This window comes from Nymphaea colorata, chromosome 11 (genome assembly GCF_008831285.2).
Source record: "Nymphaea colorata isolate Beijing-Zhang1983 chromosome 11, ASM883128v2, whole genome shotgun sequence".
NCBI lineage: Eukaryota > Viridiplantae > Streptophyta > Magnoliopsida > Nymphaeales > Nymphaeaceae > Nymphaea > Nymphaea colorata.
In genome coordinates this window covers 16805121-16831063 of record NC_045148.1, presented here as the reverse complement: position 1 = coordinate 16831063, position 25943 = coordinate 16805121, and the positions used below count along the sequence as shown (strand labels likewise).

General features: G+C 40.0%; 1 protein-coding gene and 1 long non-coding RNA gene across 3 annotated transcripts; one reads left to right on the top strand and one right to left on the bottom strand.

Moving 5' to 3' along the window:
• The first annotated feature begins 408 nt into the window (after nt 1-408).
• On the top strand, nt 409-11355 carry LOC126410534 (uncharacterized). 2 transcript variants are annotated; one of them, XM_050080556.1, is made up of 3 exons: nt 409-2828; nt 10332-10793; nt 11090-11355. In XM_050080556.1, exons 1-3 carry the CDS (start codon nt 2687-2689, stop codon nt 11131-11133), a joined length of 648 nt encoding a protein of 215 aa, XP_049936513.1. In that variant the 5' UTR covers nt 409-2686; the 3' UTR covers nt 11134-11355. The 2 variants fall into 2 exon arrangements, 1 of the variants encoding a protein (XP_049936513.1); XR_007574713.1 differs by lacking the exon at nt 409-2828 and adding an exon at nt 9451-9590.
• Nucleotides 7474-9573, bottom strand: LOC126410535 (uncharacterized). Its single transcript, XR_007574714.1, has 2 exons — nt 8548-9573; nt 7474-8479 (listed from the first exon to the last, which is right to left on the bottom strand). It is a non-coding gene; the product is annotated as an uncharacterized LOC126410535 (long non-coding RNA).
• Nucleotides 11356-25943: the final 14588 nt, after the last annotated feature.

Sequence of the window (25943 nt, the reverse complement as noted above, 5' to 3'; positions counted from 1 at the left end):
TATAACATTTTCAAAAGCAAAGAAAGTGACTGGCTAATATCTCAATAGATGGTTTCTGCCGTCAGGGCGGAGCCAAGAATTTTTCATGATTTTTATACAGTAAGTTATTTGGGAAGGGATCGAGATTCAATTAGTGGTGACCTGAACTAATGAGGTAATGTGCATAATTTATCCACCGCTTTTGATATGGATCATTGACTCTAAACCTGATAACAGTTGAAACTGGATCCAAGTCATAAGGATTGGGTTTGAACTTTGAACCATTTGACTTCTACCTCCACCACCCCTTTGAAATCCTCCATGCTCTTTGCAAACACGAGCACCAGGAACGGGTCTAGCTCCTGTTCCTTCACTTTGCCCTTCAAAATCAAAGTGCAAAGGTTCATCTGATAATCAGTAATCAGCAAAAGGAAAAATTAATTAATTTTGAAGAACTAGCTAGCCGAAGAAGAGAACTCGTCGCAGCAAAAGGAAAAATTAATTAATTTTGAAGAACTAGCTAGCCGAAGAAGAGAACTCGTCGCATAAAATTGTATACTAATTGAGAGACTGAAAAAAAAGAAAAAGAAAACTTGATGCGGTTGTTCTAAAACTACCAAGGGGCTATTGTGTTAGAAAATTTAAGAAACTCCTAGCCTTCAAAATATTACAATTTCGAACAAATTAATAACTCTCAAATGAATCCAGCAAATATGTATATACGGCTAATTGGGTCATAAAAATTAGATTCAGCTGTCTCGATTTCCTCTGCCCATGCACTTATAGAAAGGCCATAGCGTGTGACCTGAACTGTAAGATGTAAGCACTTAGAACGTCCGACCCTCCACCATAACCGTGGACTCTCCCCTTGTTGTCTATACCAACCGGAGATTTGGCGAGCCAACCTATGCATTTTACTTTGTGAAAAGTTCATTAAAAGTTTGGGTCCGGATGGATACACAGCTCTTATATTAGAAGGCAACGAAATGTCCAACTTATAGATCAGTGTAATTTAAGGCCCAAATTGGCCCAACTAGAAAGACATTTTAGTAACTATGAGCAACAGTATTCTACCATGCATTGGATTTGTGCTTATGTGCTGAATCCACCACTGATTCATAATATGCTTTGGATATAATTTTATGTAAAGTTTAGATGGATTTCATGGTCGTCGTTTTAAAGAAAGTTCTACCCCATGAAGAAGGCTAAGGAGGAAATAAGTGTCAACTTATATCAATCTTTGTTGAGCAGATTATATCTTGGCTCCTAACGTAAGTCCCTTCATTTGTCTTCTTTTTCTCTTCTATCATTCCCCCCATTTGTCCGTTTACTAGAGTCATGTTTGGAGGTTATGGCTCATTTCAGCTTGGTGGCGCATTTGAGAGGAGCGAAACAACAGGGTCTTCAGGGGCAGTTTCTCTTTGTGGGGGTCTATGGCTCGTCTTGTGCATGGGGATGTCCATTTTGCCATTCGACTGTAGAGTCGTCCTTTTTCTGCGGCTGGGTGATGGTGCCGTTCCATCCTTCCACTCTCTCTCCACCCCTCTTATTTCGTTTTCTGTGAGTTGTATTGTATATTTCGTCTTTTTTATTTTGTCTTATGGTTTATTATTGTAACTTGGAGACTTCTTGTCCCCAATCTGTGTAACTTGAGGACTTCTTGTTCCCAAATTTGGATATACATTTTCATTTTATTGGCTGTATGTTAGGGCTCTGCAGAAATCACTCGCTTCGCTAAACTTCCAATGCAAATCCTGATGGGAGGTAGGCCTCCCGGACCACCTGCTTGTCTACAAGTTAAATGTACAAATGTTAACACTAGTTTTATCTTATTTTGTCAATAAATACTTATGTTGCCATGAAAGTTCAACAGCATGCAAGGTACCCACAGAGTCATGAAATTTTACAAACTCTTGACTTTTTTTTTTTCTGTAATTGAACCACTTAAACTGAATAGAATGATGCTTTTGGCTACATAAGCAGTATAAAAAATTTAAAAAAATTTGGCTACAAATATGTGTACCAGCAAGATGAGGCCCAGAAGTAAGAAGTTAGATGATTCTTTTGGCTACATAAGCAATACAAAAATTTAAGGTGCCAAACCACAGAAGACAACTTCCTTAGAAATTCACACAATAGGCAAACAGCCATATAGAATAATGCACAAAATTTCATAAATGGCAGCTAATATAAGAAGAAGCTGATGTTAGTAAAACAGGGTAGTTGCGCTTACAGGAATCGACATTATAAATGCATATAGATTCATGTCTGCAAAGTAAATGACTTGATGTGGTGCGCCTTTCAAAGGGATCTGATACTTTATAGCAATGTCAGCGTTATGCGGTGAAAGAAGTTCAGAGTTACGTGGTGAAAAAAGTTTAATATTGGGAGGAATTTTAAGGTTTGACTGCTACCTCCTCAACTGAACAACATTTAAATGTGGATGATAGCTAAAATATATCAAAAGCAGAGACAGTTAAGGCGCTCTTTCTCTTTCTCTTTCTCTTTTGCAGTGCAACGTCTCTTTCTCTTTTGCAGTGCAACGTCTCTTTCTCTTTTGCAGTAAACAACGACTTCGATTCTGTCATGCCTTGCGAATGAATGCGACTTGGCCGACCCCTCACCCTTACAATGCTAACCACACAAGCAGGAAGGCGCTCAACTTTATCCTCAACAACCAGATCGTAGGAATGGGGTACCAACCGCCATGTCCCCTCCTAATTCTGCCTTCTGTTTCTCCTTCCAAATCATCAGAACAGCTTCTGGTTTGATACCACCTTATCAGAAATTCAGGAGCAGCACTCACAAGTTCCAAGCGGGCGTTTCTTTCGTCGTTTCCAATAAAATTAGTAAGCCATCAATGTTGTTCATAGATGTTATTTTATTTCTTTGCTTTTGATTCTAGTATAATTAGTTGATTGATTCACATGATTACCTGATATTATATTATAACCATAGCCCCTGAGACTGGGGAAGCGTCTTGCCATTTAAAGCACAAGTGTGACTATGCTACGTACACTTGAGTATGCTGGCTCAACCTTCTCTCTCTGATAAAGAGGGGTTGCAGGCTCACCATATCTGTATTGCTCATGACGACGGCCATACTTGTAATGAGCCATTCTACACCAGCAAAGTACGAATCAAGGGAAGCTGCGCATGACCTCAGACATGAGAGCAGCAGGAAAGTGGGGATGAAGGTTGTCATCGCCAGGCCACAAGATGGGGGAGTACCATTCAGCGGGGAGTACGCACAGATGAGGGATAAGGTAGCTAAGGTACCATTGTCACATTAAACGGGTACGGGTATTATACGAAAAAAAAAACAAGTATAATACAGTAAAGTTATATATCTCGAAAATAAAATGGAAAAAAGACGGCAATTTTTTTTAAAAAAATAAAAAATCCTGATAATTATATAAAAAGAAAGTAAATGAGAAATTAAAAAAAACAGTGAAAAATGACTAGATAAGCAACAAATTAAAATTAAAATTAGATAATAAAAACTAACAATCTATCAAATGCATAAGCATAACTAACAAATGCATAACTAACAAAATAACTAGATAAGCAACATGCATTGATGCATACGGCAACAAGAAAAATGCAGGGGAAATAACTTAAAGTCTTAAAAAGAGAAAAAAACAAACCAAAACAGCTAAATCGAACATGAAAAGAGAACCTGTCACCGTTCGAATGAAAAAGAGACTTCAACCGAATGAAAACTAGATGGAGACAAAGGAAGTCGAATCTTGAATGCCCTCCTCTTCAGCCAGATGAAAACGAGAAGAAGACGATCAGACCAGACGAAACCAGCCGAATGTCGAATGCCCTGCTCTTTAGAGTTCAGATTCTGCAAAATAATCTTGAACGCCTCTCTGTCTCGAACGGTCGAAGAGAAGACTCACGAAGAACGACGGAAGAAGAACTCAGAACGTCGAAGACTCACGAAGAAAACTCGTCGATTTCAAGTTTTTAACCCTAAGCCCTCTTTTGCTATGTGAAAATACTCTTTTGCCACTAAAAGGTCGAACAAGTTTGAAAAAAACAAATGTTTTAAACAATATTACAACTGTGCCATTTTCATTCTTAGACCGTTAAAGGAAAACGCGAGACGCGTTTTATACGCGTTTTTTAAAATTTGCCCTTTTTTTTAAAAAGATGCGTTTTATTCCCGTTTTTTTCGGCTGAAGCGTTTTTAGAGTATAATGCGCGTTTTTTTCAATATAACGCCGTTTTTCGCCGTGGATGACCCATGGTTGTCTAGCAAGAGGCCGTATCCTCCTCCTCCCCCGCACCCATACAACCCAAGCCCAAGCCCGCAGACTTTAAGCTGCAAGCCTCCGTACAGAGGGCTAAAGCCTCCGCCACCTCCCTTTCAGGATGGTGTTCACTTGTGATTTTGATTCCACAAGATCTATTTTCGTTCAAGTAATGGATTCTAGCCAATTGAAAGGATCTTCTGATCAATCCAGAGATCATTTCGATTCCATTAGGAATGAGGATTCGGAATATCACACATTGATCAATCAAACAGAGATTCAGCAACTAAAAGAAAGATTGATTCTTTGGGATCCTTCCTCTCTTCAAACGGAACGAACAGAGATAGAATCAGATCGATTCCCGAAATACCCTTCTGGATATTCCTCAATGTCCCGGCTATTCACGGAACGTGAAAAGCAGATGAATTGCCCTAGCTAAACCTATTGATGGGAGGGGTGAAATTTTAGCTTCTGAATATCGGTTAATTGAGCCTCCCGCTCCAGGTATTATTTCGAGACGTTCCGTATATAAGCCTCTTCAAACGGGGCTTATTGCTATTGATTCGATGATCCCTATAGGACGCGGTCAGCGAGAATTAATTATTGGGGACAGACAGACCGGTAAAACAGCAGTAGCTACAGATACCTTACAAGGGGCTCTAGGAACTCTGAATAATTGTTTGAACGACGAGTTACATTTACGCACCATCGGTGCTAATATTGGCATACTTGGGGCCATGAAAGAAATAACCGATTAGTCCTTCTACTATAGGATAGGTATTATTTTTCTCCTTTTTTGCTTGCTAGAAAGAATTAAGAGATACTAATGGTAACCATTCGAGCCGAAGAAATTAGTAATATTATCCGCGAACGGATTGAGCAATATAATAGAGAAGTAAAGATTGTGAACACTGGTACCGTACTTCAAGTGGGCGATGGCATTGCTCGTATTCATGGTCTTGATGAAGTAATGGCAGGTGAATTAGTAGAGTTTGAAGAGGGTACGATAGGTATTGCTCTGAATTTGGAATCCAATAATGTTGGCATTGTATTAATGGGTGACGGTTTGATGATACAAGAGGGTAGTTCCGTGAAAGCAACAGGACGAATTGCTCAGATACCGGCCATGATTCCATCCCCCTTTTCTTGTTTGAAAGTGCACTTTTTTGTCAACAATTGTTTGTATAATTAGAGCATTGATCATAAGATGCTGAATTAATTTATCGGTTTCTAATGGATGTAAGGAGTTAGTTTTTGGGGATTACACCTTCCTAACTTATGGAAAAGCAAATACGATCAAAGGACAGGGTGTAGCCATATGACAGCCGATCCAGGCTATGTCACAAAGGAACCAAATGACCATCCTTGCAATACCACCAAGTGGAGAAGAGCCACATCCTTCAAGGCAATGCTTTTGGACGACCAGCAACCCTCACGACTAAGTTTCTTCCCAAACGTACTTTTGGCACGCTACAAACCCTCTTGTACAGTTGATGCAATATTAAGGTAGTTTAACGACCTCAATTTTAAGGCAATTTTTTTTTTTTTAAATCATAATCCTGTTCGCATTCTCCTTCAATGAGAGTGGGGAGGCCGCACCAAAAAACAAAAAATAGAAATTGTAAGGAGTCGTCACTGAAGAGTCGTGGAGACTCAAGAAGCTGTGAGCCTCCTTTCGAAAGACGGTACTTAAATGTAATGATTATATATATAGAATTCGGTGGATTCATCCACCACCGATTTGCCCTCCCTATGAATTGGAGTTGAATTCCTTGAGCAGTGTTTAATGTGTGCTCACTGTGTGAGCTAGTGTCTGACCATTAAGTGAGATTTAAGTGCAAGGGAAATGGGTGCAAAGGGCATGAGAGTGCTTGGGTGTAAAAGCTCACTATGTGAGCTTAGGTGAGTTTCCTTGTGTCTCTCTTTGGAATGTTCATTTTGATGAATAAAATAATTTATATTCTGTAATTTATAGGTTGCAGGGTTTTAGTTCATTTTATGAGTTATTTGTTATTTGTGTTGGTTATTAAGTTATCATTAAATATGATTTGTCAAGTTTATTATTGAGAATATTTTGAATGTCGAGACTCTGTCAGTTTTCTCCAAGTAATTGTTCGGGTTTAAATCTTAGTTATATATAGGGTCTATATTTTCACCCACAGAAATTATATTGGTTTTTGAGAAAAAGGGATCCCTCTGAACTTCGATCATTCCAGCGAGACACAATCAGTAAAAGAAAACGCCCAAGCTGAATTATAGTTGGTTCTGTGGAAGAAGATTTTTCAGACATGCTGAAAATGACTCTACCTACGGCATCTAATAAGAATAATTGAGCCTCACGAGTGGCTGCGCTTTGCAGTCGCCTTTATCTTTTTAGTTTTTTTTCTGTTTGTTTATTCTTCCTCTGTTTCTGTCCCTTTATTTATTTATTTATTTTTTTGTCTATACGATATTGTTATACATTAATGAAAATCTCAGCAGGCTTTTTAAAGAGAATAGTCAATCGACCCATTGGATTCAGATTTGGTTTTAAATGTCCATGTCTAGGTCCAAATCTGAATCCAACTAAATGGTACCTCGCTCAGCTAGATTCAATGGTAAATCGGATTACCTCATATTATAAAATCTGATTTTCGAAGCCAATTGGTCAGATTTCTTCTAAAGAAAAGAATAATCAACTCATGGCAAAGCATCTATATATCGAGCATGCATCATTTTTATTACAGTGCCATGTGAACCATTATTTCAAACTAAGAACCAGAGGTTTTTCAAAAATGGACCACCAACTGAGTCACATGGGTGCCCATATGTGTGTAGGTGCAGGTACAGAAATCCCATAACCGACACAACATGTGACAAGGACGGATACAACCTGTGAGCAGTAAGAAAAGTTGTATGGGCGTCGATACAGGTGCAGGGATGTGAATGCGCCAGTCAGTGTAGACATAGCAAATTTTTCATTGGATACTCACACAATATCTCTATTGCCAAATTACCCTTTAGGTAGTGGCATGTTCAGGCCACCACTATAGACACGAAGGCAAAGAACGTAAAAATTTTGGACCTTAAATGTACTTAAATACCAACTTCCAGAACATCCAAATTCAAATATTTAATAGCTTATGCGGAGTCCCATATCCCAAATAATTTTCAATTGTAGCTTTGGTAGAGTTTCACTAATCAAATTGAGCTCACAAAATGAACTTATCCAAGCAACATAAAACTGCACAAACGCTTGAGTAGTAACCAACCACTATTCATTAATGAAATGCTTAGAAGGACGAAAGAACTACAAAAAAAACTCGCCAAAGAAGATCGCCAACTGAGTTGACAACCACAAAAGAGCTCCACTACATTCTAATAATTTTTTGTTATTACTTTTGGCCAGTAGTGGAACCTAACATGAGCTCAACGACCAGGCAAGAGAGAACCCGAGCGTTTTCTAGCTCCACTCTTCTAAACAGTCGGTGATGAAGCATACACAAAGGCTCCACTTCTTGGAATATTTATTAAGGCCACCAAATTTTCTTCCTTTAGTTCCTTAGACAAGGCAAACTCAATGAACACTCTCGTCTTATCTTATCTACCAGCTTGATTGATTGCAAATGAACAGGAGAAAATTTCATGCGTACTTTAAAGGCTCCCTTCTTGCTTAGGCACTCCATCTTCAACTTTCTTTGCAAGTCAAAAAACAGTGGCTGTGGCATCTTGGTACTCCCTTGCTTCTTCTTGGTTGTTTCCTCTTCACGTTCGCCTTCTAATGGTAGGGCCGCCGAATACACACAGTTAAATAAAACGCCGAAGCTGAATTACACTTAGTTCTTTGGAAGAAGATATTTCGGATACGATAAAAATGACTTTATTGCAAAGAAATGTCTGTGAAACCGACATTTCAATGGGATCAGGCCAACCGTGGGTCTTTCTACGAACCTTATGGTCCCATGGATGCTAGAACTGTGATGTCATCTTCTTCCATGTTCCAAAGCAGTCGCACTTGCCGTCACCCTTGACTCAGCGGATCTCTGATAATTAAATACTTCGACTCCCACCCTTCCTTCTTCATCCTACATACACGGGCCACAGTTGAACAGTCCTATTCGCTCTCTTGCTCGCTGAATGGGTTGCTGGATTGTCAAGACACCCTTACTGTTTGCCGCTGTGGCCTTGCTTGTGATGAGCTACTCTGCTGCAGCAACAGCAACAGGGAAACCCACGGCATACTATCCCTTCCATGGCAGCAGCTGGAAAATCGGGAAGAAGGTTATCAGCACGCGATAACATATTGGAATACACCCCGGGAAATACTTACAGAGGGAATTGGCAAGTTTGATGGGGCAAGAATCTCCATGGGCTTCTAGCAAGAAGGCTGATCAGAGCCCGCAGTCGCCTATTCCCAATCGCAAGCCATACTTGAGTTTCGGTGTACCTCCACCTCCCACTCCCCCCATGTAGTAGAACTAATTGCTTCCAAGCTCTTCTGTTCTTTTCTTTTCTTCCCTTTTTGGACTAAAAATCGTCAGGCAAGTAGTCAGTGAAGCGAATAAGCGATGTTCTGAATCGCGTCTTGTTTGGTTCGTCTGTGGAGACACGTACAATGTTAGGAGATTTGTGGAAGAAGATTGTTGCTGCCAAAAAATTCAAGATCAACAATATTTTGCAGTTACAACGAGAATGAAGGAAAGTCACGATGAGAAGGAAGAAAATCATTTCTATTTTATGGAAAGATAAAATAACGGTCTTCCTAGTTATCGTCCCTTTGGAATGTATAAAACCCTCATTTTCTCTTTGATTGTAAATGTGTGAGGATAAATAAAACAGCAGCCTCTTCTTCCTCCTTGGACATAGGCCAAAGTGCCTAACCACGTAAATTTGCGTTGCTTCCTTCTTTGTCGCTCCCTTCTCATGTTTTCTATCATGGTATCAAAGCGGGAAATGTGAAGCCGCTACTATTTCTTTCTTCTGCAACTTGGAGGCAGGTCGTGAGTGTAACAGAGGTATCAGACCACGCCACCTATTTTCTAATGCTGCCACTGTAGAAGGCAGCATTAACGTGCGCTCTCCCACTGCTCGCCGGTGTAGATGTTGAGGATCTGGGTGTCGGCGGCGACAAGTAGGAGGTGGAAGAAGGCGGCGAACAGCACCTCCCCTGTTTGCGCCTCCCCTGTTTTCTAACTACCGTTGGGGAGTTTTCTAAAAGGGACTTCTTCATTATCCGCTGCGACCACCGCCTGTTCTCTTAGCCAGGACTTCTTCAATATCCGCTGCTGCTGTTGGGATCCGAGGAGAAGGATAAAAGGGTTTTTTATCGCCGCCTTTGGTTTTCTAAAGGGGAACTACAATTTCTTCATTCGGGTGATTTTTTCTCATCTTCCTTGACTTGAGATTACTATGAGCATGATTGATTGTGCATATATGCTCCTTTAAATTCTGAAACGAGGGATTGATTGGCTGCTTCTTTATCTACGCCTTCCCAGTTTGCTAATTGGTGTATTATCGGTAACTTGTTTGCAACCTTGTGAGCTGCATTTGGTTCTTTGTTTTTTCCTATTATTCCATGGCAAATAATTAGCAAGAGACTCTAGAAAATTTAAGACGTCTCAGTAGCAACGAGCAAAGCAGCCAACATCTTAAAATCACCAATACCCTATGGCACCAACTACTTAAGTTGGGCTAAGGCGGCTCGACTGTTTCTAAGCGGTCGATCCAAGGTTGGATATGTAAACAGGAAGATTAGTCCTCCTGACAGGTCAGATCCCAGATTTGACGACTGGCAATCTGAAAATGATATGGTGATGTCATGGCTCATCAATTCTATGGAACCCTCTATTTCAAATCTGTTTTTGTATCAAGAAACTGCCAAGGAGATTTGGGATGAGTTAAAACAACTCTTTTCCGAACAAAATAACCTCGCACGGGTTTATCAAATTCAAGTTGAAATTGCAAAACTTATGAAAGGTGACAAGCCATTGAATCTCTACATAGGAGAACTTAAAAGTCGATTTGATGAACTTCTGCAATATAGGCCTGCTACAACTGATCCTGATACATACAAGATCCGATTTGAAGAAGACAAAATCTTTATGTTGTTGGCAGGTTTAGGAGCCGATTATAAAGGTATTAGGAGTCAAATCCTCAATACCACTCCGCTGCCTAACTTCAACAATGTCTATCAAATGTTACAAAGAGAGGTTGCACGAAGACAAGTTATGCACTCCAAAACTGAAATTTCTAAAGAAAGCCGTGAAAAAATGGCGTGCGTCGCTCAAGCCGACTTTGTCAAGGGGGATCAAAAAAATCTGAGCACCAACAAACCTCCCAACGCCAACTTCAATTATCAGAAAGGAAGAAATAAATTTAGATGCACCCACTGCAAGAGGTCTGGTCACACTCGTGAAAAATGTTGGGAGCTAGTTGGAAGACCAACAAGAGACAAAGCGACGTCCTCCACCAATCTTGATTCAGCCAACTTTGTCACTAAGGACGATCTTGAGAAATTTTTTCAAAAGTTCGCAAAGACCAATTTAATATCTTCTCAGCCCGTCAGCAATTCTGAAGGTAATAACTTTGCTTTGACTGCTACTTTAAATCATCCTACTTGGGTGGTTGATATAGGGGCCACTGATCATATGTCTAGTGATTTAACACAATTGATTAATCTTGACAAAACAAGACAACGATCAGTCTTTACAGTTGATGGATCACTCATTACTGCTGAGGGATACAGTGAAACAATATTTTTTAAGAAATGGCAGAAATCTCAAGTTTTATATATTCCAAAATTGTTAGCAAATCTCATGTCTGTTAGCAAATTAACCAAGTCTCACAACTGTTTGGTTGTTTTTTCTTCAAAGGATGTGATATTTCAGGATTGTGTGACGAAACAGGAGATTGGTAGAGGGCATGAGCAGAATGGGCTATACGTGATGGACGAAAATTGTTGTAACCTCATGGTGAATGATCAGCAAGACCAACATTCTCACTACTGGACTTGGCACACCAAACTTGGTCACATCTTTGATCAAAGCTTAACTCGTCTTATTCCAAATCTTACAGTTGAAAATAAACTATGTGATGCTTATGAATTTTCTAAGTCCACGAGATTACCTTTTCAATCTTCTACGGAAAAATCAAAGGATATTTTTGATTTAGTTCATTCTGATGTTTGGGGACCAGCCCCAGAAACGTCATACTCTGGCTTCAGATATTATGTCTCCTTTATTGATGATAAGACTCGCATGACTTGGTTGTTTTTTCTTAAATATAAGAGTGAAGTTTTTAGTGCATTTAAAGATTTTTTCAATATGGTGCATACTCAATATGGAGTCAAAATTAAAAAACTTAGGTCTGACAATGGAGGAGAATATGTGAATGATGCTCTTGAAACCTTTCTAAAAGGGGAAGGAATACAACCTCAGTATTCTTGTGCAGGTACCCCATAATAGAACGGAGTGGCTGAACGAAAAAATAAGCAACTGTTGAATATTGTTCGATCTCTTATGACTCACATGCATGTTCCCTTTCGTTTCTGGAATGACGCTATTGCTACGGCCTGTTATATTGTTAATAGAGCACCTAGTTCCAACATTGAAAATCAAGTTCCTATAGAACTTCTTCTCAATAGAAAAGTTTCTATAAAGCATCTTAAAGTTTTTGGATGCAAGTGTTATGTTCATATACAAGAAAAATTTAGGAACAAATTTGAAAAACATGCTGTCAAAAGCATTGACTATTCTAGCAGAAAGAAGGGATACAAATATTATGATCCAGTTACTAGAAGGTTACTTATATCTCGTGATGTGAAGTTTTTTTAACATAAATCCTTCTTTGAGCATCAAAGACAGGGGGAGATGAATGTTGCTAATCCCATCAAGCAGTCCACTTTGACAACGACTGAAATCAACTATGAAACTCCTAATGATAGTAAGCAGCTCGTATTGCCTATGGTTGAACCCCACTTTGAAGTAGACAAAATCGTCCCAAATGATGTGTCCTTACTTTCGCCTCTAAGAACTGAACAACCTGATACCAACACCAATCCCAGCACTCTTTCCACTGAGCTAAATTCCAACTTCAGTAACTCAAGCCAACCAGAAAATTCCACTAGACGATCCACCCGACCTACTAGAGCACCAACAAAATTTAGTGACTATTACACCTATCTTACAGCAAACAAAAAACATTCCATAGACCAATACCTATCTTTCGAAAATCTATCCATTCACTATAAATCCTATATCCTAAACACATACTCCCAACACGAACCAAAAACTATGAGGAGGCAAAATCTGATCCAAAGTGGTGTAATGCAATGAAAGGGGAGCTTGCAACATTGTAAAAAAATCAGACATGGGTCCTAGTTCCTCTACCTGATGGCAAAAAGCTGGTTGGATGCAAGTGGGTCTATCGAGCAAAATATAACAGCGATGGAAGTGTGAAGCCCTACAAAGCTCGGTTGGTCACCAAATGATTCACTCAAACTGAAGGTATTGACTATACTGAAACATTTGCTCCCGTTGCAAAGATGAGTTCTGTCTGTACTTTAATCTCAGTAGCAGCAAACAAGAAATGGCCTCTGACTCAACTTGATGTGAAAAATGTCTTTCTTCATGGTGATCTCAATGAGGAAGTCAATATGGAGGCTCCAAAAAGGCATAAAGAATGAGCACATGTATGTATGTAAGTTGAAAAAGGCTCTTTAAGGTTTGAAACAGCCACCGCGAGCTTGGTTCTCTCGTTTCAGTGATACACTTTCAAAAATGGGCTTCAAAAGAAGTAGTGCTGATCATACTATGTTTACGTCTTTGAGGAATTCTAAAAGTTGCATTCTCCTAGTATATGTGGACGACATAATAATGACAGGTGATGTCGATTTTATGCCACGCGTCAAAGACTATCTAAATCAGCTTTTTGAAATCAAAGATTTGGAAATACTAAGATTCTTCTTAGGGATTGAAGTTGCACACTCAAACAAAGGAGTCTTTCTTTGCCAAAGGAAATATATGTTAGATCTATTGAAAGAAACATGATGCTTGGCTGCCAAACCAGCAGAAACACCACTTGAAACCAAGTGCAAATTAAAGAAAAATGAAAGAGAACTAGTCGAGAATATTCAAAGCTTTTAGAAACTCGTTGGTAAGCTCATATATCTAACTATTACAAGACCAGACATATCATACGCTGTAAGAAGCTTCATTAGCCAGTTTGTGCATTCTCCTAGATCAACTCATATTGAAGCTGCCCATAGAATCTTGAGGTATTTGAAAAGATGCCCTGGAAAATGAATTTTAATGAAATGTGATCTGCCCTTAGATGTCGTGGATTATACTGATGCAGACTGGGCAGGGGATTCAAACGATCGAAGATCTATATCTGGTTTCTGCACCTTCGTTGGAGGAAATCTTATAACTTGGAGAAGCAAAAAACAGTCTGTAGTTGCTCGATCAAGTGCTGAAGCAGAATACAGAGCTATGGCTGAATGTACATGTGAGCTTGTGTGGATTAAAGCCCTTCTGAAGGATATGAATATTGATGTGCGAAATCCTATAAAGCTTATATGCGATAATATGACTGCAATATATATTAGGGCAAATTCGGTCTTTCATGAAAGGACCAAACACATTGAAGTCTCTGTCACCTGGGTGCTTCCAGTTTGAGCCTGCACCCGCACCTGACGCATTTCGGGTGCGGGCACAGGTGCGCTTGTGGTGCGCACCCAAAAGGTCAAACGTGAGTCAGGTGCGGTCAGCCGCACCTGACTGAATTCGTCCATTTTTGGACGCGCACCCAGCTCGCGTCAAACATGAGTCGGGTGCAGTCAAACCAAACCTGCCCTTTTTCGTCCACTTTTTGGGTGTTTTAATTTTTACATGATGTTAAGTTTAGCTAGGGCACGAGAAGTTCTCTCCCTCTCACGCTCAGCTTCTCTTCTCTGATTCTCTCCCTCTCGGCCTCTCTCTATTCCGGTGCTCCCTCTCTCTGCGATGCTTGGGGAACTCGCTGCTCCCTCTCTCTGTGGCGCCGCTCCTTCTCTTTGCAGCCTGTGCTACTCCGGCCTCCGGGTGCTCCCTCTCTCTGCGCTGCGTTCGGATTTGGGTAAACTCTCTCTCTCACTCTTTGCAGCGTATTCTATTTCTGCTTTTTATTGTTTAACGTTGCTCCCTCTCTCTGCGCTGCTCCCTTCTCTCTACGCTGCTCCCTCTCTCTGTGCTCCTACTGCAACTCCAGTTGAACCCTGCATTCAATATGTAAGCAGGCTCTTGAATCGATGCACATGGGAAGAGACGGTGGTGGGGAGGCGAACTTGGGGAGAAAACAGAGGGAAGTAGGATTTGGCCATAGACGAAGGGGAAGAGAGGGGAGGGGAAAGAAGGGGAAACGGGCGTCGGTGGAGGAGGAGACGAAGGGAAAGACGGTGAAAGATGGGAAACCTCTCTCTCGTACATTAGAAGTTTAGAACCACCACCTCGTTGCCATTATGAGTACCAAAATCACCATTTTGGGTTCCAATTTACTACCTCTGTTATCATATCATAAAGTTAAATAGGCAAACATAGTTTCTGGTGGTGATGAAGTCCTTATGTGTGACTGCAATGTCTTCCTATGTAGGTCTTTAGTGTCAAGTGTCAACATCTCTATAAACACTGAAATTCAATTCTTGAAGAAAAAAAATGTTAGTTTATCTGAATTATATATAAGATTTTCCTTGTGGGAGTTCTTAACTTTGTTGGTCTTATAACGCTTATGTTTTTTGCAAGCCTTGTGCTTTTACAGTGAGATTAAACATAGAAAAAATGCTTAAATCTTGCTGTTTTTTTTTTTCTATATTCATGTCCGGCTTGTATATCTTGTGGAGTTTTCATGTCCGGCTTGTATATGAGTTTACTTATGCTTACAACAAAAATCCAGTTTTCTTTGATTAAATAGGTAGCACTATAGCAGCACCGTTGAGCATTGCTTTTTATTGTTACAGTCATGACTAACACTAACAACATTTGCTTGAGATTGCACTTTGGTGTCTAATTTGCTTTTTTAAATTGCTTATAAGTTATAGGTTTGCGTCACAGAGATAATACCTTTTGCTTATAGGTTTTGATCACAGAGATAATATCTTTATTATCTAATCTGACTTGTTTGAGGAGGCCTTTGCTTTTAATGATTTTATCAATAATCAGTTTAATAATTTTGTGGTTTATATTATTATATTTAAAAAAAATAAAATACTATCACCGCACCGCCGCACCTAAATTTTTTGAGATGTGCCGCACCGGCACCAGCACCAGCACCCTGCACTCAGGTGACATAGATTGAAGTTGACTATCACTTCATTAGAGAAAAAAATTCAAGATGGGACTATCGAAACTTGTCAAGTTAAAAGTGAAAATTAGTTGGCTGATATCTTCACCAAGAGCCTTGCACGTGAGAAACATCAAAGCATTATAAACAAGTTGGGACAAATTGATATCTGTCCTCCAACTTGAGGGGGAGATTGTTGCGAGATTTGTGGAAGAAGATTGTTGCTGCCAAAAAAATTAAGATCAACAATATTTTGCGGTTACAATGAGAAGGAAGGAAGTCACGATGAGAAGGAAGAAAATCTTTTCTATTTTATGGAATGATCAAATAACGGTCTTCCTGGTTATCGTCCCTTTGGAATGTATAAAACCCCCATTTTCTCTTTGATTGTAAGTGTGTGAGGATAAATAAAACAGCAGCCTCTTCTTCCTCCGTGGACGTAGGCCAAAGTGCCGAACCACGTAAATTTGCATTGCTCCCTTCTTTGTCGCGTCCTTCTCATGTTTTCTATCATACAATGCTTTTTTCGAGAGAAAAAGCATCGCCATTAAAGCATTCTACATCACCTCTCTAGCTCTTCGGCTGTAATTCTTCAACCTGTAAATCTTGGTCTCAGGTCTATGATCACCCATGTTTATCAAAGAAGTTGAACTTTCACATGAGAGGTTTGCACAAGTCACAAAATATGTTTTTTGTTTCCCTTTTTTTTGCTGAGTTTGGTGTTTGAAAATTAACAATATTGGTGCTTATTATGTGGAATCGCAACGCACTTCATCAGAACATGGAGATTATTGCTGCTGGAGGCTGAGAGCTTGAATCAAAAGTAAAAAAATAACACTATGAGAGATTCATATTCAGATCTAATGGTGGATTTCCTTTTTCTTTTTGTACTAGATTATTTCAAGCCCATTTTCTACAATTATAGCCCATTGGGAAATATTTGAAAGTTAGGAAAGTTGAGAGTAAGTAAAATACTTCAATAGTTAATTTGGCAATAGTAGAATACCAAAAACAAGACTCGGCAGTTTTCGGACGAACGTTCTGTCAGGTGGCGTTTCGGAAATTGCTTGTCTATTTTGTCCACGCTGACATACCTTTAAAAATATAGTAATGGAAGATGCGTTAATGAAAAAAGATAATTTCATGTCACTAATACTGTAGTTAATTTGTTGAGCCACAGTTTTTCAAGGATTTTAGCAAGCGGTGTTTTAGAATCATCCTGGTCCATCCAGCAATAATTGGCAGCCAGCTGATATATTGAAAACTTTGCAATAAATGTGTTAACTACAGTCTTAATTTGTTGAGCCACAGTTTTTCAAGGATTTTTGCAAGTGGTGTTTTAAAATCACCTTGGTCCATCCAGCAATAATTGGCAGCCAACTGTGATATATATATATATATATATGTGGCACATATTAGTGACGTACAAAAACTATAAAAATAAAGTTTTTTCGAATGTCAAGAAAGTTTATAACAGCAATGAATAAAGAGAACTAGAAAAAGTTTTGCACCGATTGATACGCAGTTCTATTTTAAAAAAAGATAGGTACAAACGGAGTTGTCTTTTCAATCTCCATCCCTGTGTACATGGAAGCCCCACATGGACCCTCCCACTAATGAATCAGCTGGCGCCCACCACTCAGCTACTGCATCAAAGAAAACAAAAAGGATGACAGCCATTGATATTTAATTGACTGTCTCCTTCTCTCTCCGTTCATGACACTCCCCCTTTCTCTTTCCATTAACCTATGTCTCTTTCTCTCCAACATTTAATTTGCCATTAACGTCTCTTCATTAATTACTATCTTTTTCTTTCTCGGGGTCGTTTGATGGCTGGAAACCATGGAAACAGAAAAAAAATTTCAGAAATATATTTTTGAAATTGAGAAATAGGAAAAAAATTTTCAGAGGAGGAAGAAGGAGGAGGAAGAAGGGAAGGAAAGGGAAGGGAAGGAGGAGGAGGAAGGGAAGGGAAGGAGGAGGAGGAGGAAGAAGGGAAGGGAACGGAAGGAGGGAGGAGGAAGAAGGGAAGGGAAGGGAAGGGAAGGGAAGGGAAGGGATGAGGAGAAGGAAGAAGAAAGGAAGGGAAGGAGGGAGGATTTTGTGGATAGGCGGTGCCATCGGCGGTGGTGGGGGACGTGGGGAGGTGGTGGCCTCGCTGTGCCCTTCTTCCCCTCTTCTTCTTCCCTCCTCTTCGTGCCCTTTTTCCCTCTTCTCCTTCCCTCCTCTTCGTGCCCTCTTTCCCTCTTCTCCTTCCCTCCTCGCCGTGCTCTCTTCCCCTCTTCTCCTTCTTCCCCTCTTCCCCTCCTATCATTTCTTTTCCCCTCTTCCCCTCTTCTCCTTCCCTCCTCGCCGTGCCCTCTTCCCCTCTTCTCCTTCCCTCCTCGCCGTGCCCTCCTCCCTCTTCCCTCCTTCCCTTCCTCCTTCTTCCTCTTCAATCCTTCCTTTCTTCCTTTCTTCCCCCTTTTTATTTTTTTTTACGGCTACAGTAAATTCCAGGGCATTAATTTGCCATCTATCTCTCTTCAATAACGTACTCTTTCTCTCTCTTCCAGTTATACTCTCCGTATCTCTCTCTTGTCAATAATTGCACACCCTGTTTCTCTCTCATTTCATCCTGCTTTTTAATGGACAAGGCCCTCTTTCTCTCTCATCCAATTTAAGTTATTTATTTCTTGACTTTTCTCTGCTGGACAAGGCCCTCTTTTCTCTCATCCTCATACTAATGTTTATATATACAACTACTTGTGCAGCTGCTCAAGTAAGGCGATATAACTGCATAGGAACGCATCAAGTGCTGACTCGTTTATCTATCCAAAATAAGGTGGGATCTCCCTTCTGGCAATCATTCACAATGGTGAAGTCTAAAAATGGGCCATTAGAAAAGTCGTCGTTGACTCTATCAAATAATATTGTCATTAATTGATGCCAGGTTCAAAAAAGCATACGCAATATTAGTCAACTACTTCCTGTTCGCTGCAACTGCCTCGTGTCCTGATATTGTATAATAGAAACGGCCTCATCCTCCATCTCCTCTAAAAATCATCAAAAGCACATAAAACTATGTTACTCACAAGAAGCACCATGGCATCATGTTAATTTCTGGAAATCATGACGTAACGATTATGCTTTATGTATCATTTGGAGGTGAGCAAGATTGGTATGTATGGGACAATATAAATATGGTTTTATGAGTACTACCATCCCCACTGGACGTGTACTTATCTCAATCAATTGAATTTGGCTACTTGTGGGCTATAAAAAAAGGTTAATTAACTCAAAAAAGAAATATCTTAGCTCATAGAAAAAGTGATTGTTGCATTTAAATCAGCTTAAAATAATCACGTAGCATCTATAATGGAAGAGTTGTTTGAATACTTAAATGGGATTGCATATGGTTGCCGAAATTTAAAGATCTAAATTAAACATTTGCGATTTCATGAATCAAGTGCTCTTATCTACATCACGAAAGAAACTCTTCTTTTCCGTTGAATTTACAAGTTGTGAACCATGGAGATGGAGAGCACGCTCCCGTAATTAAAATTTTGTAGAAAGAAGTGAAATTGAAGAAAGTTAACCCCAAGTCAACTGGTCCTTCTTCGATGAAACTGCAGAATGGTTCTCCTGCGAAGACTTTTCAGTTTCCCCCATGTCATCCCCGTCCTCCTTATAAGTACTCCACCCCGCAAGAGCTTCAACCCTAAAGGAGTTATTCTATTGCAAGAGTATCCATTGAAATGAGGAATTCTAGAAACCTCCCCATCGCTGGGTGCGTCTTTGCCATCCTTGAGTGGATCAAAAGTGCCATAGACGAGGCCCTTCAATCGCCATGGCTATCTGAACCAGCCATTATTCCTCCAATTCCAGATCCTGTAGAGGCTGCAGAGCGGCCATACCATTGTCCCCCTCTCCTAATGAGCCGCATGATTTTGTTATTTTTCTGAGCTTCAGAGGAGAAGACACCCGAGATGGATTCACGGGCCATCTCTACCAGTCACTTTGCGGAATCTGAAAATCTTCATAGACGAGAAGGATTTGTTCAAAGGTGAAAGAATTGAGGAGCTGTTTCGTTACATTGAGAGGTCGAAGGTGTTTGTGCCAATGAAATATGTGGACTCAAAATGGTGCTTAAAAAGATCGCCAAGATAGTCGAGTGTGCGGGCAGGAGGAGGCTGATCCTTCCCATCTTCTTCGACGTTGAGCCTTCCGATATTCGTCACCAGAGTGGGCCTTTTGAGCTTGCTTTCAAATCATATGACAAGATGATGGACAAAGCAGAAGTGAGAAAGTGGAGGGACGCCTTGACTGAAGTAACAGGACTTTCCGGCTACAGCCTCAAGAACAATGCAAATGGGTATCCCCGATCTCTCTCTTCCCGGGTGTGTAATTTCTGGTTCTGCATATATCCACTGGATACAAGTAATAGAATTAGAAACAGCTTTCAATTCCATGAACCATACCCTTATTAACACCCTGTTCAGTTAGAGTTAAAAGAAAGACTCTTCTGTGTTTGGGGGTAGCCGCTTAAATAAGGAAAGGAAAAAAAAGGAAAGAAGAAGTAAAATCATGTTTGAATGCAAAGAAAAGTAAAATTAAGCGGAAGGACTGAAAGGAAGAGGGAAACTAATCCATTTCCAATCCAAAAATGGAGAGTGAAATGGAAAGGAAAGTCTCTTTCTCAATATAAGTTTTTCTTTGGGAAAGTCTGTCTCCTGGGCCTGTTACTGGCCACCAGCAGCTGTCTTTCATGTTTCCAAATGAAGCGAACGGTCTCAAAAGCCTGAGTAAGGTCTGATCGCCCATTCATATACAACTCCTGGAAGATGAATCCACTCTTGAAGTCCAACGTCCTATAGTCAGGAACTTCTTCCGTCCCATCTGGATCTCTTTACCGAGAGTTTCGAATTTTCAGATAGATATGTTACCGAGGCCGACTAGTATTTGATGGGATGGGGTTTATCGGCGTCCCTTGTCCCCTGTCACGGGAGCTGTGCGATGATGTCTCGTGATGCAATTTGCGGGACAGAAGTGGTCGAGGTTGAAGAGGTTGCAGCGGAAGATGGCGTCACCTGTCACGGGAGCTATGCATGTTGTCTCGTGATGCAATTTGTGGGTCAGAAGTGGTCGAGGTTGAAGAGGTGGCAGCAGAAGATGGCCACGAAGACGGCGGAGGTCGTGACAATGAAACTGAGGCTGCAGTGGAAGCAGACAGGGAGCCTAAAGTATTCATCGATGTTCAAGAGGAGGTGGCGGAAGATGGCCGCGAAAATGGTGGCGGTCGTGAGAGTACTGAAACTGAGGCTGACAAGGTCGAAGTACAAAGGGAGTGTGAGGTACTAAACGAAGTTGAAGAGGAAGAGGAGGTGCCGGAAGATGGCCGCGAAGAAGGCGGAGGTCATGAAAGCGAAACTGAGGCAGAGGAAATAGAGAGGGAGATTGAAGTACTCGAAGAAGATGAAGAGGTGGCAGAAGATGGCCGTGAAAATGGTGGAGGTTGTGACGAGGCGATTGAAGATGAACACCATCTGGGTCAGGGTGGGAATGAGATCAGAGCTTATGGCCCCAAAATCATACAGGTCTTCAACCTAACCTAACCGCGTCCCACATTTTCTGGCTAGCCGACCACGCTTCATTCATTGGAGGCACGAAGGCTCCGCCGTATCGAGTGATTACCAAGTCAATTTTGGAAAGGAAGATGAAATACAAGAGTTTTGAAGGACTGGCAGTCAAGCAACAATTCTGGTATTGCCAGACACCTCAAACCTGACCACCGTTGGCATGACCTTTTCTTTTGCTGGCGAGGAATGAAAAAGGATACGGTACAGCTAGGCGTTGAAGCCACGATCATGCAGAAGAAGAAGAAGATCCTGAGGAGGCGTCGTTGCTGTCAAATTTTTTGGAAATCAGATTCAGTTTAGAGTTACTATTGTGATTTGGGGCTTTCAAAGTTGCTTTTGGGAAGTTTTCAAAATATTTTGTGTGTTTCAAACTCAACCCAATAAGTATTAGTTAATATAAGGCTGTCATCATGGTTGATGATAGGGATGTAAATGAACCTTTAAGATCCGATTCCCGACCCAAAAATGGAGCCATTTTTTTGGATTTGTTCAGGGGAAAGAAGAATTTCCAATCACAATCATTCTCTCAGTCTTAGTTATAAAAATCAGGTTTCCCATGTCATGAGCCGGTAACCTTTGATGGATCCGATCCAATTTTACATAAAAGTTGGAACTTGGATTTCAAAATTCCCAGTCTCATTGGTTCAATCGAAGTCCGATTCTGAATTAAATAAGGAAGATCGGCTGAGTTGGATATGGTAAATTGTGTATTGGAGTTGAGTCTACACGGGGTACCTTCTTAACTCATGATGGTTCATAATTTTAAACCAATTTCAAAAAATTCAATTTCCTTGTTAAGTGCATCAAATGTACTTTAATTTTACCCCATCTTTCCTACACACTTTTTTCCCCGTGGCGTATCCTTGCCTGAATTATTGGCGTCTATACATCAAAAGAAAAAAACGATTCTCTTTTCACATAATGCTGACTAAATTAATTGGGCCATTCTAACACAATGACACATAGAACTATGTTGCACAATGAGACCATGTTTGCTTGAAGTTAGTTCACTTATGTTGGGATCAACCGTGACACTTTCTTACTAGTTTGTGCCCAGTTTGTCCGACCTGCTTCAGTATGCCGAGATGCCGCCCCAGCTGCACTTCAACTATCACGTCGATGGCCCCTCTTTTGCAGTACATTGAGTTGGTCTTTGAGGAATCGATACAGAAACTATTGTCTACCAATTCCTACTCAGTCCCCCTAGACAAACCCCAACCCCTTTAGAGATATCCAGTTTGTCCATTTGGGGTTATAGCTTGGACACAAGCCCAAAATGAGTCCAGCATTAACTTCCCCATCAAGCTTGGATAGAAATAAATTCGCATATGACAAACTGGTGTCTTTTCAGCACAACATAACTACCTTGGTGGTTAATGTGATGGCCTTTCAAAAGGGAGGTGACAGTTTTCATCTTGCTGTCAAAGTGGTAATTGCTTCTTCTTTTTTTTCTCCCAACTGTTCATGCTGAACTGTGCTTTCTCAACTTGAGATCAGCTTTTTTGAGCTCATAGAATCTAGCGGTCTTCACCAGAATTTATGGTGTTATGAAACTGGGCTTGGAAAGAATAAGCATCCACGAACTGCTGGAAAATTTCCAGGTTTAGACGTAGAATAGAAAGAAAATACAAAAGGGAAACATGATTTCATCTATGTACTTAATGCATTGAACAGAGCTGCTAATGTAGTGAACTGAGATTGAAGAGCCTAGGTTTGATTTCATGGTGTTTGGCAGTTTAGGTTGTTGTCTTTCCTCCTGTCTATCCGCTGCTAGCTTTTGTAGTCGTTATAAGAATAAAAAAACAGGCTCATTTTTACTTAATGTTAGGTAAAAGAGGTATAGTGAAATTAATTGTTCAATAACTTTTTACAATAACCTTTAAAAATATTTAGCTTCAAACACTTCAATTTCTCTTCATTCTGGTCAATTTTTTGCTTTTATTTAACTATCAACGATATTTGAGATTTATTTGAATCTAATTCCAGGCTTTGAACATAAATCCCAATCTCAATTTAGACATATTTTATAATTCGAATGGGATCTAGTTCAAAAACCGATATAGAAGCCTAAAACAAATCCTTAGATCTAAATTTGGATCCAAAACTCAGCTCCATATCCAAAACAGAGCCCTAGATCCAAATCCCAGCTACATGTAGGAAAAAGAGCCCTAGATCCAAATCTGGATCCAAGTACGATTGCTAGATCTAAAATTGATGCCTAGATCCAAACCAGATCCAAGCTATAGATCTAGATAAAAATTAAATCCATATCCAAATCCAAATGCTAAAACTGGATCCACAACAGAACATTAAATCTAGACCTAATCCAAACCTAAGATCCAAAATGTAGATCCATATCTTTGATCAGTTCTAAATTCTTAATCTAAATCCAAAATTAAATCCAATTCCATGTTTTTACACCATGGGGGGGCTTTGGAGAGCCAATATTGGGCCAGTGAAGAATTGAAGCAGTTGATTGATGCTCGAGGAAATAGCCGCGATGCAAATAAAACGATCCGGCCACCGCTGCCACTCAGTACGATCGACCAGAAGGCATGGAACTGAATAGCATGTTGATCAAATCATTCCCAACTTGATCATTGAAGAATACTTGAATTTCTAGCTTCTCGCCTTCACAACTTGCTAGCAGCTCCCTGGCTTTTAATGACATGGCATCCACAATTGTTTGCATGATATAGAATGTGTTAGGTCCAATCGAGCAGCCAAGATCCGCAATTCGGATCGTGCCGGCACAAATAGGAACATTATCAAATTTCACAACAATAACTTCATGCACCTTATTTTTCACGCTAAAAATCCTGCTTTCCTACAAATTATGAGTAGAAATATCGTCAGAATCAGTTTTATCATATTTTGTTAATAAATTATGGCGACATAAAAATTGCAGAATCAGTACTCCCGTCACCAGTTCTTGTAGTCCATCGCGTCTGACTTGAGCTGCGCAATATAAACACCGCCGTAATAGTGCACCCTCCCCTTGTTGGCTGCACCACCAGGAGCTATGGAGAGCCAATGTGATAAAGTCTAAAGACTAAAGAATTACGCGGTGATGCAAAACAGAGGAAAACAGAGCAGGCTGAGATAAAACGGGGAGAGAGCAGATGTGTAGGAGAAGTGTAATTGCTTTCTCATCAGAAATGAACGACTTACAGACGTGTGTGTGTATATATATATATATATATATATATATATATATATATATATATATATATATATAATCAATTAAAACAGAAAAAATGACCGAATCCGCCTTAAGTAATTAATTGCCCTTTTACAATGAATTATAAACATTGTTAACAATAGATGGTCGTCAAATTCTGATGGACGACAAGGTAAAAGCTGATTTGTTTCTCTCCACTAACCCACTACTCATCATGAGAGAAGTTTCTCCAGTTTTCTGCAATCTTCTTGCTTGAGGCCTACAAATACATATTTCTCAACACAATATAGGGCCAGTGAAGAATTGAAACAGCAGATTGATGCTCCAGGAAGTAAAAGCGACGCGACTAAACGATCCGGCCACCGCCTGCCACCCAGTACGATCGACCAGAAGGCATGTAACTGAAGAGCATGTTGATCAAATCATTCCCGACAGTAAGATGATTGATTTCATCTGAAGGCAATGCCCAGTCATTTGTCTCTCAAAAATTGATTTCGTCTGTAAGATGTGGCTGATGAGAAGGGTGTGTATGTTCTTGTTTAAGAAACTATAAAGTTACCTACGTTTAATATTCATTTAATATTCTTTCTATGTTTCATCATGCATTTTTTGTCCCTTAGATTGTGAAATAGAGGTCGTTTGTGTTTGAGTTAACGACATGGGACGAATGCATATAACACTAGAACTAATGTCCCATGATTACGTTTCAAATTTTTTAGGCAGATTTTAAAAAATACTTTCACAGCATCCACGCTCCCAAACGACCCCATATGGAGCACATGGCTGACTAGTTGCAAAAAAGTGCTGACTAGTTGCAAAAAAATTTGCTTCAACAATGTTGTCCGCATCCGGTCCATACTTTTCCACTTTGGTGTACCATCATCACTAAATATTTTAGATAATAATAAGGTGGCGATTAAGAAATCCAAAATAATTAGGTTTTGTTAAAAACAGGTCTTAATGACTAGATAAAAAGTAAGATTTGGCTGATTTTTCACACTTGGTTTTTTGTTTGGATCACAAAAATGATTTGGTATACTAAATATATTGATATGATTAAAATTTTGGGGGAGAAAACCTAGTTTTATGGATCAGGTTTTCCAGGCTTCTCTAAAAAATGAGTTTTGTCAAAAATTGGTTTTGTGGGAAACCCTGTTTTAAGTTACCCAAACATGCATAAAATTGTGCTTTGAAGGCAATGCTTTGCCTTCAAAATGTAAATTTAGGCCGTCACTCAAACGGCCTATAAAGTAATTATTTCTGTGGGTATCCTTTGAATGATGGCAACACAACTTTTTACGTGAATTCTACCAAGTGGCCATTTTGTTGTGTAGCTATGCTTCTCTATTATCATCACCAGCATATGTGCATATACACATGCCCATGCCTCAAGACATTATTAGCCACCAACTTCGAAGAAGTGGCAAATTGGTCATGAATTGCACCAACTAGAACATAACAAAAGATTGTTTTTATTAAAATTAATTCTAGCCTGCATCAAGGATTGGCAAAGATTGTTAGATTTTGTGGTGTCCAATGCGAGTAAAACAATAACAGAATTGCCTCACGAGAAGTACTTAGCGCAATTGAGCCGTAATTGTGGTGGCTGATATC